General features: G+C 37.2%; 1 protein-coding gene across 7 annotated transcripts in view; it reads left to right on the top strand.

The window, feature by feature from the left end:
* INSC (INSC spindle orientation adaptor protein) overlaps nucleotides 1-16900 on the top strand; it is a 128415-nt gene that overhangs the window by 32124 nt on the left and 79391 nt on the right. For all 7 annotated transcript variants that reach the window (XM_015864118.2, XM_015864119.2, XM_032445034.1 and 4 more), the window contains one exon: nucleotides 13632-13722. In XM_015864118.2, coding sequence (XP_015719604.1) covers nucleotides 13670-13722 — 53 coding nt within the window. In that variant the 5' untranslated portion in view covers nucleotides 13632-13669. The remainder of the gene's footprint in view (nucleotides 1-13631; nucleotides 13723-16900) is intronic.

Raw genomic sequence — 16900 nt, forward strand, 5'->3', positions numbered from 1 at the left:
GGGCTTGCTATTTGGCTGTCCAGGGGATTTCAGAATTATAGAAATGTTTATTATTAGGTGAAGAGAAGTGGGTCCGTGTTCACATTATTCCTGTTTGTTTTTAATTTATATATATATATTTCTGGGTGATTTCAAGGGCTATGCTATACTGAATTTCTTAGTAAATGAAGAATTTGGCTTGCAATCTGGCTTAACTCAGTGCCTTTCAGACAGGTAATTTTTCAGCCAAAAGTAACAGTGGAACTTTTCAGAGGATCATCACATACTTAAAGAATGCAAGCCTGGGCCACTTGTGCAGTGGAGGAATGTCAGCAGATATAATTCTGTTTAGTCTGAGAGCAGGAGAAGGGAAGATGTGTAGGTAAAGCAGAGTTGTCCACTCTGGAGGGTGAAGAACCAGAATACAACTTGCTGAGGCCTGGAATTGTTACTAATATAATTTGTATTACAACATTCCCTGAAAAGTCAGATAGAGAGGATTTCTGAGTTTCTGTGAATGATGGAATGGGTGTGCTTGGTATGAATTTGCACAGCACCTATTGGTTAAAGCCACTGAAGATTTCAGCTAATATTTGATTGAAATATATTTTGCTCTGAAGGAGCTAGGACTTAAAAGGTGATAAATACTTGATAAGAAGGGGAAACTAGCTAGCAAAATAAGTATAAAATTGCAGACAATAGCCCCTGGGGCCATTGAAAAGCAGACCTTCCTTAGGAATCCAAGAATGGTGTGTAAGAGGTCTTCTGAGAAATCTGACCAGTGTTTTTACATAGGTGGCACCAAATATCAGTTAAGTTCCTAGTGGTCCAGTGGCAGTGAACAGATTCTCTGCCTAAGCCCATTGTCTTTGACAGGCTAAAACCCTTTGCTCAGGGAGAAATGTGTAAATGCATATGAAGAACAGGAGGCATTGGATTGTGCAAGCAGCATTAGAAGAGATGAAGCAAAGGAAAGCTAAGTAGTCAATTCTGTAGCCATTCAAACATGTACTTTGAATATAAAAGCTGGCTACAGTTGTAGTTACTGTAGTGTGGTGCTCACAGTCCCTGGGGCAAACTTCACTTGCTGGCATAGGCAAGTGCAACTTCCATTAAAATTAGTAGGATCTGTGTCTGCTGAACTTGGCTCTCTGCCTAGGGAAAATTAAATGCACTGGCAAGTTAGACAATGTTCTTCTATTTGGGGTGCCTGGTACTTGTTCTGCAATGATCTATATTCACACAAGATAAACTCCAAAAATCGGTGAGCTGGGAGGGGTCAAGCACGATGCCTGTTTGTTTCTTCCCTCTCTTTTAAATGCTAGAAACATAGGAGCTGTGCAAAGATGGCCATTGGCAGCCTCAGGGCACAGGAGCTTTACTTATGCCTTGGACTTTGTGCTCATACCCATGATAAGGAGAATTTTTCCTTTAAAAAGCTTGTCCTTTATCTGATTAATTTTCTGAATCCCTTTTCTTATTTTGTAGGGCAGCAGAGCTGTCCTTTCCCTGTAATCCAGGAAGAAAAAAATATCCCTCTGCCCAAATGTCTTGGGAGATTCAGTCCTGTCTTTGAAGGTGAGGTAGGCACTTAGTATATAAATCCCATTACAATCAATTGAGAGTCAGGACTGCAGATTCCCCAGATCTTTTTCTTTTTTTAAAGGAAATTTGGTTTCCTACGCTCCAGGGGCATGTGTTTAAAGAAGGAAAAATCTCATTGTGCACAACTTGAAATTAAAGTCAAAGAGAAAACAGTTGAACAAGATGCTGCCTAATGGCATTCCTTGTGCTGCGTGATGACTGACTTCTGAAGTAGGCAGAATTGTATTATCCGGAGTTGCAACATCAGTATCTCTTAGAATGTTTACAATAACATCGTGACGGTGATGAGTATTGCAGAGTGCATTTTCTTGCTGTGGATTAAACAATTGATTCTGAAAGATTAAAATGCCCCACCTGCCTTCTTGCACACTTCTGTTTTGCCATGTCAAACAATATAAAATGAATGCTGCACTTCCCTCTATCTAATTGAATAATTTACTGTAAATAGCTGTCATTTACTTTAGAGCAGTAGGGGATCATTAGCCAAATGGATGTGAGTAAGTCATGCCTTTAATGCGTTAGAGGGGCCTAAAATGGAATCATCTAAATGGGACCATCAATACAGCATGCTGAATTAAGTCAGAGGCACTTAAAGCTTTAAGTCCTCTTTCTTGTAAATTACATGCTCCCTTGGCAGAAAGGTAATCAAGAACTTGCATAAAATATGGCATCTTTGTTTCTAAGCTTTATTTTTAGTGAAGAAAATAGTACAATTTAGATGACATGATTGGTAGGTATAACTGTGTTTTGGATTTCCCTCATTTTAATTACATTCCTTCCTCACTGATTGAAGACTTCTTGCTCGCAAATAGCTACTTGTGCTGACTAATATTGTCTCTATTCTGTGAATAAGATGAACGAGTAATAAAATAGCTTCTCTTGACTTCTATGAGTATATGACCTGGTAATTATTTGCAGAATTTTGTGTTTTGTACATGCAATTTTAGCAGGATCTTAACCCCTAAATATACCATATGCTTTGGATTTATTTCACCACTGAAATCACCATCAGGGCTATTGGGTACTTCAATGTGTTTGCCTTTCTTATTGATTTCTCCTGGCCTCAAGCTTACCTCTGGTTCTCCTGGTCTGTTCTTTGACATCTTGGAAGAGGTTGGTCTTTATCTAGAATCAAAACCTCTAATTTCAATCTTATTTGAAGAGAAGGAAGCAAGACAGGGAGCAACTGTTGTGAGATACCAGTCCTGATGATGATGATTTTTGTTTTTAGATTAGGGATAAGTTTAAATTCTGTTACTAAGGAGTGTGTTCCTTTATGAAGTTTACTGATGTGTATTCTACCATCAGCTGGTTAGCTGAGTTCCAGAGAAAGCATGGGAACAAATGGCACTTCCCTTCTGAGATTTAACTTTTCTCTCTTTTATTGTCATATTTTAGGGTTTCTAAGTTAAACAGCCTCAATTCTCCTCTTCTCCTCTGCACCTTACCCCCTCCCCCCCCAAAAAAGATCCCTTCAGTCATCTCATGACAGTGGTAAACCACCCCACTTCTAAAAATCTCCTTTTTTGTACACTAGATATTCTAGTCTCATGTATATTAAATATTCTGTTCTCAGAATTAGCTTTAGTTAGATATTTCAAAATCAGCTGAAGGCTTGTGGGCTGTAAATAAAGCAAACAAACAAACAAACAAAAAAAAAACAACAAACAAACCCCAACATCCAAATGAGCAGCAATGGAAAAACCTACTCCAAAAACATTGTAAATATAATTGGTCATGAGGGCATTGGAAAGAACAGAAGCATTAGATACACCATCAATGCAGAGTGTGAAGTTAAGTAACTTGCTCTGTAACTTGAAGAAAGTTGGTGAAAAACCTTATTGTAGAAAGTAGGATGACTTCCTTATTTTCATTCTTTAGCTGTAGCCACTGTCCTCTGCTTCCTGTAAATGATTTTTTCTTTTTCCTTTTTACTGAAATGGTTTATTTAAAGGTATATTCATCTTGTGCTTTGAAACTTTTCAGATTCTTCTTATGAACTGCTTTCACTTATATTGGATGAGTCATGAGTCAAAAGCTCCATCCTGTAGATCCACCATGAGTAATGCTCAGCATTTCCTTGAGTTTCCTTTTAGAAGACTATAAAATTAAAAGAAGCATCTATTTTGATATCTTAATGGACAATTAGGTGACTGGGTGTCAGAGCTGGTTTACATTTAACACTGCAGTAATTTATTTATTTTTTCCTCCATTTCATTGATGTCCTTTTCTTGCTTATATGTACATGTTGCTGGTCATAGCTGTTGATCTTAATAAAAAGAAATAATTTTCAGTATTTGGGACTGCTATGTTAAACCTCTGGAGAAAGTTTTTCACTGAGGTCTGTGATGACAGAAGCTATCGAAGCTGGTCCATCTGCACAAGTTTCAAATTGATATGTGACACTAAAGTCATAGTAGTGAATGTCAAAAGCACAGTTTCAAGAATCTTCTTTCATGTAGGCCTTGACTGAAACATGTTACATGCAGTGCCACTGAAGCTTCTGTTTTGAGTCTTGCTGGAATAACTTGTATCTACATGTGAACTGATATGTTCAGTATTGTGGATATAAGTTCAAGGTCATGGCAAAGTTTTTCTATAAGGAGGAAAAATAGTCTGAGATCTGAACACTTTTAAGCTTAATAAGTAGGCATTCCTTGAATTTGGCTGCTTACAGCAAAAGCTTGGCTCTGAAACCTTTACTTCCAGCTAATTCTGGTGTATGATTCTCTACTTGTGCCATCACAAGCTATTAAAAACGCATGATAATAAAGAGACTTTTATCAGACTATTAGCTATCCTTTGCAATGAGACTTTTGCAACTTGAAAGAAAAAAATAAATAATCTTTTAATGTAACTTTTTAGAAAATTGTGAAAATATAATACAGCCATCCTGGAACAGTCAGTAAAGTATTTCATCTTGTACTCAAAACTTACTTGCCAGTTTCTTTGCATAATAAGCTACCAAACATCAACTGAGCACTGCTGTCAATTTCTATAGTTCTGCTGACATGTAAGATGCTGGAGTCCAGCAACTTGCTATGTATTTGGGAGTTACAAATGAGAGAGAAGGATATAGGCCGTAGTTTGTATGTCTTCCAAATTTAAAGCAGTGCTTCTACACAATCACTTTTAATATTAAAGCATACAGAACTCTACTAACACTTCCTTGGCCCTTCAGTTTAGAGGCTCAGCTTAGTACAGGAGGAGAAAAGGAAAACAAAACAACAACAAAACAACAACAACAAAAACCAACAAAAACACCAGACAGCACCAGCTGAACTCTGGTCTCCTGGAACTCAACAGTTTTTGAGTTTGATGGAGACTGAGTGCAGCACATTGCTTTGAAGTAGGTTTTGCACTTTTCTCTCCAAGCTATTCCCAAAATAAGGCTTGATCTCTAATGTAAGTCTGATGTGTGTAGGCTGGCAAGTCCCCCTGAGCTTTTAGATCTGCTAAGGTCTTCCTGATGTTGTCTGGCCATGTTACACCTGTCCCTGAGACAATGAATATGGGAATGGTCTCACAGAGCAATTTGTTCTAGTACTTCTGGGGTTTCCCTATCTGCATTTTTATTGTAAGTTTTTGGCCCCTTTACATCCCTCTTTGTGAAGGATGCAGGGAGAAAATGTATAACTGGATACTCCTGATAGTGGTTCAGAAATATAAATGCAGCAGTTTCTAATTTAGTAAAAGAAGTAAAATCCCACTGCTGCTTTATTGCTTGACTTCTGTGTAGAATTCTAATGGATGTGTTCATTTTCAGTCTGGGGGAGTTAATGGGAGTTATTGGAAGAAAAAAAAAACAATATTCCTGTTGTGTGCTAAAACATTTGTGTGTGTTTTTTTTTAAAAAATTTATTTATTTATTTATTTATTTATTTTTATTTTGTGTTACTCTAGTGGATTTATCTCCTAGAAAAGAGATTCTGTAAGGCAATTAGCGTGAAGATAGTTCACACACTTGCTGTTAAGTGAGCTTCTGTGTTTCTGTGTTCTGTTAAAGTAACTCTGATTATTTTTCTTCCATGTTAACTTTTCCATAGATCTCTAGTGTCCTTTTGTTTCTCTTACCCAGTATGTAGAAGAAAACAGGATGGTAAATTTTAGTGATAGAAGAATTTTATTGATAATTAAAATAGAGATTGCTCAATTACTAGAGAGAAGTGCTATTAGATTTCTGCATTTAACTTATAGGTAAATGTGCATTTATCAGGCTAAAGTTGGTTTTAAGATTTTCAGAGTCGTGTCAAAAAAAAAAGCAATGAATATTTACTCCGCAAAATGGAAAAACTTAATGGCTGCTGGCAAATATTGTGAAAATACCACCATTGTTTACCATGTAATGCCTTCTAATACTTCCAATAAATACTCTGGAAGTGTGGGCTGTGACCTGAATTAATATTATTGTTTTCCTCATCTCTGTTTAAAATGTCATATATATATATATATATATATAAATATATATATATATATTTAAAATGTCAAATATATATATTTTTTTCTCTCTGTAGGGGAATATCAATATAACGAAAAATGTCTTTCAGACTTCCTGTCTGACTAACTCAAATGGATATTTAAAAAGATGAAATCCTTTTGTTACAGAAAATGGATTGTAGACAGGGATGTGCAGATGTTATGGTCCTCTTTCCTTGCAGCAAGCAAGTTACTTTTACACTTTTCCCTTTATTGAAGCTGTTAAATACTAGGTTATCGTGTTCTCCTGGAACAAAACTACAGGATTGGGTTGTGTAGTATTTGGCTTCAATTAAGTCACTTGTTTTCTGTTTCTTCATTTCCTACCTGAGGAGAGAGATGGCTTTATTTTCTCTCTTCTCATTTCAAGCTTAACTGGGACTCTTTTAGTGTTTGTAGTGTGAAAAGCTGTAGTTATAACATCTTTGTACCTGAAAGGCCATGCTTACAAATAACAGTAAAACTGTTGTACTCTGTGGACATTTCTTCTGAGCAGCAAAACCAGCACAAGGAAGTGGGACTTAGCTTGAGTGAGGTGCGGCTATGAAGTTAGTAGAGTTGTTGTCCAAGTCTGACACATCCAGTAGGAGAATCAAAGGAACTTGATGAAAAAATATCAGTTTAAAGAAGGAAAAAAAAAGAAAAGTTTACATACTAGAGTTTCAATTTTAGAGTAACTTAAAAGAGGTGTAAGAAAGGAGTGATTAAATGCCCTTCCCACCTAAAGCAACATCTAACAACTTCCTTGCCTGAGGATCTATTAAAAAATCATGGAGGAAATGTGCAAGTAAATTTTCATTGTGGCTTTCTTTAGTCGTTCGTGCTTTTGAAACTTTTGCTTGTCTTGCACATACCTGCACCACAAGCCTGCCTGATGTTTAGTTCTACGCTCCCTGTTGCTGTCAGCTGTCGTGCAGTGCACTGAGCCCAGCTGCAGGCCACTTGCTCAGTGTCATGTACAGATCCCCCTTTGAAATTTGTTTGCAGTCTGCTGCTCTAATGACACATTGCTCTTCTCTTGCCACTGATTAGGTACAAAAATCCCCTTTGATTGCAATCTGTGCTCTATGCAGTGGTGCGCTGACATTACAGCCCTTTTGTTCCTGCCCTTTCCGTGAGAATAGACTGGGGAGGAGACAAGACCCTGTCTCTAGCAGCATGGGAGAGATGAGATGAGCAGGGCTTTATGCTGGAATGCATTTGCAGATGACTACTATCAAGGGTAAAAACGAGGGAATTCCACTTGTTTATATTGGCAGCGCAAATCCCTCTGGCCTGTAACTCAGGTGTTAGGAAAAAGGGCGGGAACTGCGTGGCCAGCACTCAGGCCTGTGATGATGCAGCCTCCAGGCTGCGTGCATCCACGAGCTATGGAATTTACAGCTGGTGACTCTACAGCTTATGTCTAGTCATAGAGGGGAAAAAAAAAGAAAAAAGAAAAGAAAAGAAGTTATTCTTTGATGACAGCTGGACACCTGAGGGAAAACCCTCACGTGGTGGCTGGAGGGGAGGCAGCCGTTGCTGTGGTGATCCAGTGAGGAGACAAACTGGGCCACCAAATTGAGCTTCTATTTGCAGAAAAATCTTGGACACCAAGAGGCTGCTGCCAAGCAGGGATGCCTCTACTGTGAGTGTTTGGATTGAGATTTGCTTTGGTGTAGGTGATGTTAAGTTGGTTTTTCCTTTGGTTAAAACATTGGGGAAATCACAGTTTGCTAGAAAGCAAAGAAAGTGTGAAATGCAGAGGAGCTGTACCTCTCAGCATTTTATAGCGTTTTATGGCGGTAAGCAGCATTAATGCTGCCTTTAGAACCAATAAACATTTTTATGCGGTGATTATTCTGCATTCTAGAAAAGATAAAATATAGCTCTGAAGTGCATCAACTTGCTACCTATTATTCAGTTTCTGAACCTCAAAAGCAAATTATTTTCCAGCTAAACTGCCTCTAAAATGCAAATTGCTAGGAATGTGACCGCTAATCAGTTTGCTCCCATACTGCCATCTATGTAAATTGGTGCGCCCCTTACAGAATGGGAGACTTTAAAGACTTTCACTGAGAAGATTAAAAAACAAAGCCAACTAAGTGATTAGCTCAGTGGCTTTTTGCCTAAAATAACTTCTGGTGGGGAGGGGCAGGTGGGAAGGCAATTGAGAATCAATTCCACCCTTCTCTGTCTCCTTATTTAAATATTCTATAATGCAGTATGCAGCGATGTAAACTCCATCTTTCTTGAGATTTTTATATCGAAGTGGGAAAATCTGTGACAGATACGTTGTTAGAAAGAATATGCTTTGGTAAATAGACCTAACTATATTGGGGATATCACACATTCCTGATCTCTGGTTATATGAATACTTGGTAATGGATAGTGTTTGATTACCAGGGTAATGTGGGACTCTGCTTCCCCCCCCCCCCAGTGCAATTAGACCTTCTGGTTGTACTGCAGGTATCCCACTTAGTGAATTTCCACATTGCTAAAATATAGATACTGAATGAGCAAGCTCGTATCTTCTGCTTTGAAAGCAAATTTTTGCATTGTGGTGATCCCAAAAATTCTTGTATGTGCAAGGAGAACATTCTGAAGTTTCTAAAACCAGGGTGTGAATGAAGAAATCTCAAACTTCATATGAAGATGAATGAGACTCAATCCTAGGAGACGCACTTAAGTATTTTTGTTTGTTTTTTGTTTTCTCTCCTTTGATTCTTGACTGCTTGCAGTGTTGCATGTGGGCTAACTTATAATCTCCAGACTGAGGTAACCTTTTGGTTGTTTTCAGGATGATCTTTAACATGGGGAGATTCTGTTGTTTTGAGGTTCTAAGGTATAGCTGTGTACAGTAAGGCAGAGATGAGTAATCCAATACAGAAAACCCAAGGAGATTTCAGTTTGAGTTACTATTTAGATATGTATGCACTGTGGATTCTGTTAAGGATGAACATAATTGTATGAAATGAGATCTTCTCTTCAAAACACTAGGAAGATGGGAAGCATAATACATTAATTAACTACTCAATGCTGCTTCGTGTTTGATTATCGGTTTTGCAAGAACAGTTAATGTGAATGAATGCTGCAGGTAGCACCTGTTTCCTCTCTTTTACTCTTCTGCTTTGAATTTTGCACTCTGGAAGTGTTGTATGTACATTTGTATACATGATCCCATGCTAATGGAACCCAATTTAATGCATAGTTAAAAGGACTCATCTTCACTTCTTGCTGTTGGTTTTATGGCTTCTTAAATTTGCGACACCCGGCTTAATGTTCAGTTGACTTCTACTATTATAATTCATGCTGAAAAAATCTGTTATAATGCAAAATGACCGCAGGATCCTGAGACCTCAAATGGCTAGTACGAAAATGGGCCAGGCGTGTTGCTGAAGGGCACGGTGTATGTGTTTACTTTCCAGCTGATCACATAAATACTGGCAGAATTATGCTCTTAATTTGATTTGTGACATTCCATTAACAGTTACTCCATGTACCAGAATAATAATAATAATAACTAATGATTCCCAGTCTCCCAGAATTGTAAAATTCAGGCTCTGGCAGAACAGATACCATGCTCTTAATACAGACAGGAACTGTTAATATTAATCAAATGAGATATAGTCTAAAATGACTTCTGGCAAATGTCTTATTCTCAGGCTGACAGTGCTACTTGCGGGTAACATGCTGTTCTAATTCTGATGATTACTAATAATTGCATGCTAGATACGTGGTTTTCTGTCACTCAGAAAGACAAATGATTTTCTTTGTTGACCTTATTTTAAGATGTTATTATTGAAATTGTGATGTTAGGGTGTTAAATGTGGAATGGCAGAAGTTCATGGAGTTGCCTTTTGATCTGAGCCTTTACGAGTATGGAGAGTGAGTGGTGAATGAGTTCAAAATGAGAATTTATTTGTGTGACAGCCAGAACTTAATTATTCAGAGCATTGTTCTTTGATGAAGAGTTTCATTAAGGCCACCATTAGTAGGAGTTAATAAGTTGCACCTATTTCACCTTGAATATTTGATGTTACTGTGATGTTTTCAGACAAATTAGTTTAAGAGAAACAGAACTAAGATCCTTCTTCTTTCTAAATTAATTCCATAAGTTACATTGAAAGACGGAGAAATAAGTTAAACTGGGAGGTATGACAAAGTTAATTGTGTTTTCCCAGCAGAAATTACATCTTTCTTAGGGTGCTAAAAGCCATCTTGTGCTTCAGAAGCTGCTCTCATGCTAAAACTGCCTTGAGGAAGAAGAGGCTCCCAGCAGGGAATTCCTGTAATACAGAAGGAATCTGCTCTTCTGGAAACAGCAACTTGATGCCTCTCAGATACAATGCTGTGCTAGGAAGGCCTGATTTCTGTTCGGTTTAGTCTCCTCCTTCTTTAACTTATAGGTAGGCTAGACAGTGAGCTTTCAATTGTAGCATCAAGGTATGATGCATGTGTATGAGCAAGTTACCTCTGAGTAATTTTTTTTTCTGCCACTAATGCAGTTTTCTACTCTCACTGCTCTTTCTGTGAGCAGTCCTTACATGCTGATGCAGGGTGAGGTTTTGTTTTCTCTGTGTGGTATTTTTCTGAAAGAAGCTTTTGGCTGTCTTCGGTGGGAATAAAATGCGGTTTGTGGTCTTCTTATCTATGTCTAGTTAAATGTAAGGAAATAATCTAATTCCGTGTTGACAGAACAAAGAGAAAGATGAAGGACACAAGGACAGACTGCCTTGAATACATCTAATTCTCTGTGCACACACTGCTATCTACCAGGAGAATTAAACATGATCATAACTTATTTATGATGATGATGCAAGCATATATAGAGACATTTATGTAAAATCCTATGGAAGTTATTAAAAGTTGGCCTTATTTAAGTCCAAGAATAAGTTCTTTTTATTATTTCAGCACAAGGGTGCTACTCAAACTTGTACCAAAATGACCAGTATTGCAAATCAGAGGCAGTGTTATTTTTGGTACATTTGCCTAGGCAGCTTGTCTGGCCAGCTGTGGGCCTGATCCAGCTTTCACTGAAAGCTGATGGAAAAAGGCATATCTTCTGCTAATGTTTCCTATGCGTATCTATAGAGTTGAAAAATTTATTCTTGTGCATGTATGTTATACACATATGCAATATGTGTAGCATTTATGTGCACACCAGCTTGGGCTGAAAATCTTGAGTTGACTTTTAATTGTAGTTTTGAGACTGATTAAGATATAGGTGAGGTATCCTGTTGTTCCTGAAACATGAGTGACCTCTAAGTAGGAGTTGGTTATGTTTTTAAAGTCTCTTAGCCGTAACATGTATGTATGTCTGTTTTGTAGGAGGACAATATTTAAAAACTAAAAAAAGCTGCATTTTTGTCATGTTTCAAATTTACAGCAATCAATGAGATGTAATAATCTACTTAATCTGCATAAGTTGTCACTGTTAATAAGTCATGGAATACATCAGATACCCTGATGTGTATACTGCTAGTGGGCTGAGCTAATGGTGAAGCAGCTGCAGCTTGTTGAGAAGCTCTTCCTTTTGTAGAAGATGGCAAGTCCTGCACCTGATGCTGAACAGATGATCAGAGTCCATCAAGTCTGTATTTCTGCAGACTGAAAGAATACTTCCTGGTTCTTTACATGGTAGGAAAGTTCATCCCAGAGATTAAGATTTTATACAAATACATTTATCTTTGATAGTCTTGTCCCCAAGTGGAGATAGCATCCATCAGCTATTTACAGTAAAGCTGATTCTATGGTTATTTGCATTTGATATTCTTAAGTCCATTTAACAAAGAAAAACAGAATCTAATAATAAAGGGAAAAAAAAAAAAACGTTCTTCCAATTGCTAGAACTGTTTGTACATCATATGAGAAATATATATATATTTTTTTATATAAAAGTAAGGACTGATAATCAAGCCTGCTTTTCTCATTGTGGAATTTTATGGGAGCAGGAAAATGTGTACTAATATTTTCATATTTGAAGATGTAATAATTCAGGTATAGTTTATCAAATATTGTACACTTGTAGTGTTTTAAGGTTTAGTTTTTCATTGCTGAAATTGCCCTTTAAAAAAGAAAAAGCACATTTATCTCACGTGCACCTAATTACAGGAGTATACTGAAATATGTGCTAGAATTGTTTTTGTACTTCTGGGTAGATTGAGGTGGTAGGGTACAGGCAACATTACTCAAGTGATTTGGAGCTAGTAATCAGCTGAGCGTGTAGCATGTAGAACACATTATTTTGATTCTAATAACCCTATGTATTAGGGACATGCATTAGCAATAAGATCAAGTGGATAGGAAGGATGCTGACCTAAGTCTTCAGCATCCATTAGGAGCAATTTGAAGTGGCAAATTTTTTGAATATTGACTGACTCAGCTTTCAGGAAGTAGGCAATACAAGATGGCAGAATTTCACAAGTGGTTGCATAAAAGCCCCCCACAATTCTCCCTTAGATGGTGACAGACACAGCATTAACTTCCCATGTCAACTATTTTATCTGAGTGAGATCCAATCATCTCAGACTTTTCTTCACATCTAAGAAAGCAGTGTTTTCTCCAGTCCTTCTGCTTCCTCAAAATTCTTTTATGTTCTCATTCTTGAGTCATGGCTTAATTTCTTCCTTAAAATATTTTATGTTAGCTCTTCCTCCATCCATATGGATAAGTTGGAATTGATTCACTATTTCTGTAGACTAAAGCATTTGGTTTCTGTTCAGAATATGCATTGATTTATAGTGGATAATGCCCTAGTGTAAGATGAGTGTTTTTTTATTTTTGTTTTTTTTCCTCTTAGAAGAGGATTCTGGGAGGGAGGTGGTTCCCACTTCTTTGGTACTTTCTTACTTTTTCCTGTACAATGATATTTAAAGGATTCTTCTCAGGTAAAATATGGAGAAAGATGTGTACAGCATTTTGAGCTAACAGGAAAACAAAATTACTTAATGTAGAAGGATCTGCAGTTGGGCTTGATGATCTTGAAGGTCATTTCCAACCTGAGCAATTCTATGATCTAATACTTGAATTACTTGGACAACAATAATCTTTCTGTAAATGTAACATTATTAGATTTAAAAATCATGTGACAGTGCACTTGCTTTAACTTTTATGCTCTCTTTCTCATGATAACCTGAAGAATTAGTCTTGCACTGAGAAGAAATTTGTTTAGTTAATGCAACATGGCTTAAAAACAAGGCTTAATAATAGTTGTGTTGACTCAGCGATATGTTCAGCCCAGGTGCCTGTGACCTGCATGGTAATCCAAGAAGTTTGTTAATATTCAGAACCCTGTATTTCTTGTGCTGTGAAATCATTGAATGGCTTGGGTTGGGTTGGGAAGATCATCTAGTTCCCAATGCCCTGCTGCAGGCAGGATTACCACCCACTAGGTCAGGCGCTAGATCAGGAAGATTCGTGTTAGTTACTGCCTTTGATTACTTCTTAAGTTGTGTGATATCCTTTTGAAAAAGGTCTTTTGAATGGTTTCGAATGAGTTAATTCTTCAAATTAGTGGAGAATAACATACCACACTAGACTGAAGAGGCCTAAGTTTTCTGAGGTTTACTAAGTGACTTTTTTCTTTCTAGATTGCGATCTATGGAGAAGAGTACACAAGGGGATAAATATGGCTTTTAAGGGTGAGGACTACTTGGATTCCCTTCCTTTACCTGTTCAGCGGTAAGTGGTACTCTTTGCATACAGACTTAAGTGACTAAATGCTGCCAAAGTTACTTTGTTGCTTAGGATCCAAAGCTGAATAAAAAAGTCATTTTTAAACACATGGTAAATCATGACAGGAAACGTGCAGCTACTGTTTTAAATGGGTAAGTTTGCTTGTGGTATTGCAATGGCAGTTTACTGGATTGGCTCTTTGTCTTGATGAAAATCTTTAGCACTCCTTCTACTCTGAAGGCTACTAGAAACTATAAATATAAAATTAATGAATAAATATAAATTTACTGAACCTCATTTACTTCCTCTAGTTGTAGCTGTGGTACTAATATTAAAGTTTCAGTGGAATCTTGCCTGTCCCCTTGCATGACTGGAAGTACTGGTGACTCCATTAATCAATTGGTTTTTAGAATCTGGCTCCAAGTTGGCACCTAGTTGCTGTCGCATAGTTTCACATCTGTGATAATGGAGGCTTCATGGAAAGGGAAAAATGGATAGTGAATACAATCTTTCTGTTTTCATTGAGCTACTGTCTTGATATGTAGCATAATTGATTTTTTGGGCTGCTGAATACAGGGGTAAAATCAGAAGCCGGAAGGATTTAAATTTCATTATTTTTCTTAGTTGTCATCAGGCCAAATTTACTTTCCTGCAGTCAACTGGCTACTGACATGCGTTCTCAGAATATGAGGCTTTTCTTCTCAACGAATTTTGGTATTTCTCTGTTTTTCACTATTTGAATCTTCCAGTAGATATTTTGATAACACTACCAGGCTTTCAGTTGCAGAAAGACAGTTTGTATACACTGTCTTCTGGAGTAAATGTGGAGGAAAACAGTCTGAGGATTCCTGATACAAAGTAAATGAGTACCATATGTTGGATTCTATGTATCGGTAACCAGTGAGAGTCCTGCAAATCCTGGGTAACCAGGTGTTAATTGGTCTGGTGTAAACAGCAATGAGATATACTGTCTTTCATTAGTTTTTATCAGTGACACACAGCAGTGTTGTCAGATTAATTACTTGCATTTGGAAATGCTCAGATCAGATTAGGTGCTTGATATCTGGGTTAATTTCTTAGTAATAACTCCTTGCTTCTGGAAATAGATTTGTAGTTTAACAGTAGACCAACTGCTGTGCAGGAATTTCCATTGCAAAATGGGTCGGTGAAGCCTCTTGCAGAAAACTAGATGCAAGCAGGACTAAAAGCAGTAAGACTAGTGGATGAAAGCAGTAAGACTCGTGGGTGGCAAGTGCTGATGCAAGTTGATGGTGGCAAACTTTTCTTGCAAGTAAATGAGGATATTAGCTGCAGACTGCCCATGTAAATGACTGGAAATGTGGAGAATTAACAGTGTATATGGTGCTCAGATGTAACAGCACAGAACTGAAAAGTTCTGAATGTTATGAATCTGTAGGCTGGAAAGTGCTGAAAAGGGAACCTGCCTGAAAGCCAGTTCTGCTGTGTGCAGGGAGGAAGGAGAATTCTGACAGTATGTTAACAAAAATATGCACCTTGCATTGACTTTTCACTGTATCTTTTTGTAAGTTATGTGGGAAAAGTCTTATACAGCAGGAAATGTTATGCTCTGGTGAAGTGCATGGCCCAGCAGGACAACTATATATAGTGAGACTGTAAAATAAGAAAATTGACTCTTTACCCATGTCTTTCTATTGGAACTGTTTTTCTCATATTTCTGGTCAGTTTTCCAAATGGGAAAGCTAATGCAAAAAAAAAAAAAAAAGGTCTTTCCATTAGGTCCCTTTCCTCTGTTCCTCTGTAATAAAAGTTCATCAGCCTTTTTGTTTGCTTTAAATTAAAACAATGTACCCATTTCTTCATGGTAGTCATGGTTTCTTGCTCTTTCCATACTGCATAGTAAACAAAAATTAGCAGTTAGAGCACTGAATCTGAAGTCATTCAGCTACAGAAAGGTACTCATAATAAAGAGCAAAATAGAATGCTGGTTTTGTTTTCATGGATTATATGTTCTGTTCACTCTTGTAACTGAGAGGAATTCAGTACAATTAGTACTTAAGCTACAAAAATAACAAAACCCTATGAATACACAACTTCTTAAATATAGGAGGATTTTCCATGGAAATCAGGAATTTTAAAAATGGAACAAAGATAAAGTTATCTTGCTGGAAAATTTTGAAAGTTGCACTATAAAACTGGGAGGTACTCTTGAAAATGAAGTGATAGCAGTGGCAAAGCGAGTCTGTCTTCCCGAGCCTCAGAAATACAATACTGCTGGACTGTTCAATACGTACTCTGAACATCCTTACAGTTTTAAAAATGAAAGATAATCCTCTGGGTTATAACTTCAGCTTGCATAGGAGCAAAGGTAATGTTGAATATTTAAAAGCTTGTTTTTTGTTAAAAGTGAATGCTATGAGGACCAAAAAGATGAGCCCTACGAGGTGATATTTTTAGAAATTTTTTAATACTATTATTTTTTCTTACGGAGTTTTGTGCCATTGATATAGATGAGAGTATTTTTTTTCTTAATCACTGTGGTTCAGATGAAGAAGGTGAGGCAGAGAAACCAGACAAGGCTTTGAACTCTAGGTACATGTAGTTAAGATCTCTGAAAATTGCTTTCTTGACTTGATCCACCTGAAATCAGAACAATTTGCCATAAAGGACTTCTGTGGCAGAGCCAAAATTAGAATTCAGGTTTCCTGTCTCCCAGTTCTTAACCAAAAGTCAGTTCTTCCTCCTTTTGTTACATTCTTCCTTTTTCTGCTCTCTGAGGACCCAAGGCCTATGAAAGAACAATATGAATGAGGTCACCCCATGCATATTTATAGCCTTGTTCTGCTCTTTAAACTGTTCCATGTATCTGCAGGTGTTCTGATAACTTCTCTAAAGTATCTGCTTAGGTATCCCATTACATAAATTAAGATTTTCATGTTCTCAGCTATTAAGCAATTGTTAAAGTGGCAATCAACTCTGGAGAGATCTGGATTTTTTTCAGTATGCATTCTGGTGGTGGTGGTTGTTGTTTGTTTTACCCTGAATATATATTTTTTTTCCTTCTTTAATTTCTTGGAAAGTTATTTTCTGTTTCTGCATGGAGATCTGCTCACTGCATATACATGTTTACTCTCTGATGAAAGAAAATAAAAAAGCCATACTTACTACATCTAATCTGTACACTGTATCAGATATTGTGGAAATT

This window comes from Coturnix japonica, chromosome 5 (genome assembly GCF_001577835.2).
Source record: "Coturnix japonica isolate 7356 chromosome 5, Coturnix japonica 2.1, whole genome shotgun sequence".
Classification (NCBI taxonomy): domain Eukaryota; kingdom Metazoa; phylum Chordata; class Aves; order Galliformes; family Phasianidae; genus Coturnix; species Coturnix japonica.